Here is a 5,055-nt window from a genome sequence, read left to right on the forward strand (position 1 = left end):
GATTTGTGACCACATACGTATCCAACCCCTCATGTATAATTCACATAAGATCATGCCAAACTCGCCATTTATTTCATGTAAGCCCCCCCTTAATCATGTATACTCATCCCCATCATGCCATCATAAGGTAATCCCATTAAGTATACACCAAACATCCACGAACGGAAAGAAAGCCAGACTAAATCTCACACTCTCGCCTAGCCTCTCGCTCAAGCAGAGGAGTCTCGCTCAAGCGAGACGGTCTCTCACTCAGGCGAGCTCTCCTCGCCTAGGCGAAGGCTCAAAATACTGGAATAGTGGCAGTTACGCTGTCTCGCTTAGGCGAGACCCTCCTCGCCTGAGTGAGATGCTCGCTCACTCAAAATGAGTTGGTCGCTTGAGCAACCTCTCGTGCGAGAAGACCTGGGCGAGCCTCTGCTCATCTCGCCTAGGCGAGGCTAGCTCGCTTGGGCGAGATTATCAGTCCCCACCCACTGTTCACTTGCAAAACAGACAAAACCAGGCCAAGCAAAGCAATAGTACACTTCACAAAACTCATAGAAACATACAAAACATTAAATCATACAAATCATGCATAAACAATCAAGTTACCAACGATTTTGCAGAAAACCCTAACTTCCCGTACCTGGAAAAGGGTTAACGGAGACCTTGACGGCACGACAGCGAGCACTGCAGCTCTAGGAATGAATTAGAGAGCTGAAAACAGAAGAGAAAACGGAACCAAGGGGTGGATTATTACAAAACCCTAACTGGAAATGTCAAGGAAGATCAATGGTAACCATACGAGCTAGAAAGAGGTACTTACGCAGAGTAGGAGCTGGTTTTGAGTTAGCTCGAAGGGGACTTAGGGCAAACACTAGCAAAGCGTTCTGTGAGGGAAAAGGAAAGGTGATGACTGATTCTTCTGCAAGAGGGAAAAGTGTGAGTTAGGGCAAACTGAAAGTGGTTTTATCTTTTGGGCCAACCTTTAGGCCCAACAGTTGTAAGGCAGCCCTTAAAATATTAGGATAGAAGAATTGGGCCTTACAAGTGTTATACTAATTTTTTTTTAAAAAAATGACCTAATAAAATGACTTTTACCACTAAATTTTATATAAATATCAAATACTTAATTTTTGTAAAACTTTTATACTTAATTACTTTTAATTTTATAAAAAATATATTTTAATTATTAAAAAATATTAGGTCAAAATTGAATAAGATACACATAAGTAAGTACTAAATTGAAATGAAAAAACATATATGGAGACTAAATCGAAATCAACATAATAGCATTTGATAGTGATACTGACACATGGCATTGACATGCCACGTGTCACACATAGGGACTTGACATGACATTTTTATTTTTATTTTTCAAAAAATTTTAAGAAAATTAAAAAAAAAATAATCAAAAAAAACCACAGACTGACACGTGGCACGTTGACTAACGATGTTAGTCAACTTCGTCTGAAAGGGACTTAATTGAAACACTTTTTCAAAAATTGGGATGGAATTGACACTTTGTTTAAACCTGGTACCTGATACCTATTTGACATACTAACCTCAAACTGGGTACTATGCGAGTAATTATACCTTTAAAAAATAAAATTAATAAAATAATTATTTTAATTTAAAAAAATATAAAGGATAAAATTGAAAAATAAATTTGAACCTTAGAAATTTTATATATGGTTTATATATGGGTATAAATATATTTATATAGAATTATGTCCCTTACACTAATATATTAACTATATTAATATTTAAAATTATTTATGATGTTATTAATGCCAATAATATAATACATGTATATTAATAATTATATATATATATATATATATATATAAATAAATAAATGATGTATATTATAATATTGTTAAAAATAATCAGAGAAGTGTTTCGTTTGGGCCTAATATTTGAGCATGGTCAAAGAAGTTGGGCCAGTCCCACATATTAATTTGGGCGAAGCCTAAGTAATATGTAGCAGGAAGAATTAGGGTTTATAAGGGCGAAGATCTAGTTGCAGTCGGAAGAGCGACAAGCGGAGAAGGTAAGCGGCAGCGGCATAGTTGCCGTAGAAGACAATCACCATGGTCCATGTGTCCTTTTACAGGAACTGTGAGTAGATGGATGAACTCTCCCTCACAACACCGTTTTTGTGATGTTGGACAAAGGTAACAACAACATTGATCGCTTTTGTTTTGTGTGACAGATGGAAAGACGTTCAAGAAGCCGCGTCGTCCGTACGAGAAGGAGCGTTTGGACGCGGAGCTGAAGCTGGTGGGGGAGTACGGGTTACGGTGCAAGAGGGAGCTGTGGAGGGTTCAGTATGCCCTCAGCCGCATCCGCAACAACGCGCGTAATCTCCTCACTCTCGATGAGAAAAATCCGCGCCGGATCTTTGAGGGCGAGGCTCTCCTCCGCCGCATGTTCCGCTACGGTCTCCTCGACGAGACCCAGAACAAACTGGATTACGTCCTTGCACTCACTGTCGAGAACTTCCTCGAGCGCCGCCTCCAGACCCTCGTCTTCAAGTCCGGCATGGCCAAGTCTATCCACCATGCTAGGGTTCTCATCAAACAGAGACACATCAGGTCCTTTTGTATTTCTAATGCTCCTCTTGTTTTCGTTTTCGTATTGATTGTGTTTTTCGTGTTCATTATCACACATTTATAGTGAAATATCATGTTTTCAGTATTGAATTGGGCATTTTCTTTTTGCTCAGCGAGCATTTGTTTTTCTGAGTTTGGCTCTTTTTAATTTTATGTTTTTCTGAGTAATTGGAACATGGGTATGATGGAAAAATTTTATGATCTTGACAAGTTTTTTTTTTTTTATTATTCTTGGAGACTTTATTATGGAAGTGTTTGTCAATTGGGTTAGATTTGGATGCATCAAACTACTATAGAACACGGAAACAATGAATACTATGAATTCATTTTCTTATGTGAATTAAAATGATCTTAATCTGCCCAAGAAATTGAATTTGTTGTACCTCCTTTTTGGGGTAATATATGCAAATGGAGCCGGTTGCTTTCAAAATTGAAGATGAAACAGGGTTAACTTATTTTTTTAAGATCTTTTTTGGATACAAAATCCTCTGTTTTGGCAGAACTGAGTGTTAATGTATAAGCTTTCTATTTCTATCTTGACTTTGTGAATGTTGATGTATGAGTCACATTTGTTTGATGTATCTGTATTACATGCATTGTTTGGAGAATGACCTTTGTATTGTGTGATTTGGGATGTGGGCAGGGTTGGTAGGCAAGTGGTGAACATCCCATCATTCTTGGTGAGGGTTGACTCACAGAAGCACATTGACTTTTCACTTACAAGTCCCCTTGGTGGAGGACGCCCTGGAAGAGTGAAGAGAAGGAACCAAAGGGCTGCTGCTAAGAAGGCCGCAGGTGGAGATGGAGATGAGGAAGATGAGGATTAGGTTATTAATTATCTCTTTCTGTATTGCATTTACACTTTGTGCCATTACGTGCCTAGATTATCGTTTTTGACTGTCATACATTTTTATCCTAGGTTTCTTGTTTGGTAAAACATTTTGTTTGACATATTATTCTTTTGAACTTAAATATCAAGATTTTCCTTTAAACTATTTTTTGTTCATCAACTTCTAGAATGGAAGTGCGATTGAATGGATTTCTTTTGGTCAAATACTTAGTTATAGGAATCGGGAAGGTTTATGTAGCTCAAGATTTATAACATTTAACTATCACATTATTTTTGAAGATATTGAGCAGGAATAAGTAGGTGCTCCAATCATACAAATTGGGTTATAGAGATGGGAGTATTTTAGGGTTTACGGTTTATATTGGTCGATATTCATTGTTTTGAATGATATTACCAAATGGCATAATAACAAAAACATCGAACCTCATATATCTTGTTCTTTTTTCCCTTTTTTTCTCTATTTTTTTGAGTGTGTTTTAATAAGTGGTATCTACAGCTATTTTCGTTGAGGATCTATATGAGATATCCACTAACTTGTGAGAACCCTTTTGATAGTGTGAATCATGGTAGGTTCCAATAGGTTCTTTTCCTACCAACTTGCCAATTTTTGTTAGTAAGAACTCTGATCAATGGAGTGTTAAAATGAGTGTCATCTTTTGATTTATAAGAAATGTTGAAAATTGTAAAGAATGATGTTCAAGAATTGGGGAAGGTGCTACACAGGTGCAAAAACAATCCATAGGTAATCTAAAACGTAAGATTGTAAAACGTTAAAGATTGGATTTGTTTTTTCATAGAATGCAATTTGTAACAATTTATTGATATACCTTTTTATAAAAAATTCATAAGTTGGTAAATTGTGTTTGGGAAACATGATTTCAAAATGAAGTCATTTTTCCCAAACTCTACTTTAGAATAGTAAAATTTAATTTTTTTCTTTGAAATAACAATTTATACATTTTTCTTCAAATGTGTTTTAGATACACGATTTTAACATTTTATTGTTTTTTAAAAGTTGTATATACTTTCAACAACTTCCCCTGCATTTCTGATTTGATTTACAGTCTTATATTTTTTCTTTTGGACTTAATTATTATTTGGTTGGTCTTGATATTTATAGAGTTTATTCAATATTTTTGTATTGATAATAAAAATATATATAAAATAAAAGTATCTTGCATTTTCTAATTCTTTTACACATTAAAAAGTAAATGTCAAAATTGAGGAAAACTAAAAGAAAAGAAAACACCTATAACTTACATAAAGTGATATAATAGTTTAATATAACTATATTACAAGCAAAATATATAAAATAAAGATCTTGATATGTTCTAATTCTTTTACCCGTTAAAAAGTAAATGTCAAAATCGCGGAAAACTAAAAAAAAGGAAACACGTAACTTATAATAAAGAGATATAACATTTTAACATAGTTATATTACAAGCAAAATTGAGATAAAAGAGGTAATATATGTTGAGGATTCCCAAGTTCAAGGAAAACAACTATTGTTCTGATCAATTTTGTGATAAAATTTTTCTTTTTCATCAATTCACTCATCGTTTTATTTTAAAAAGTTCATTCAATAATATTTTTTAGTTTAATTGATGGTAA

General features: G+C 34.5%; 1 protein-coding gene across 1 annotated transcript; it reads left to right on the forward strand.

Moving 5' to 3' along the window:
* The first annotated feature begins 1,915 nt into the window (after positions 1 to 1,915).
* On the forward strand, positions 1,916 to 3,589 carry LOC114195685 (40S ribosomal protein S9-2). The gene is made up of 3 exons (XM_028086230.1): positions 1,916 to 2,100; positions 2,195 to 2,576; positions 3,238 to 3,589. Exons 1-3 carry the CDS (start codon positions 2,073 to 2,075, stop codon positions 3,419 to 3,421), a joined length of 594 nt encoding a protein of 197 aa, XP_027942031.1. The 5' UTR covers positions 1,916 to 2,072; the 3' UTR covers positions 3,422 to 3,589.
* Positions 3,590 to 5,055: the final 1,466 nt, after the last annotated feature.

The sequence above is a fragment of the Vigna unguiculata genome, chromosome 8 (genome assembly GCF_004118075.2).
Source record: "Vigna unguiculata cultivar IT97K-499-35 chromosome 8, ASM411807v1, whole genome shotgun sequence".
In the NCBI taxonomy this organism is placed as follows: Eukaryota; Viridiplantae; Streptophyta; class Magnoliopsida; order Fabales; family Fabaceae; genus Vigna; species Vigna unguiculata.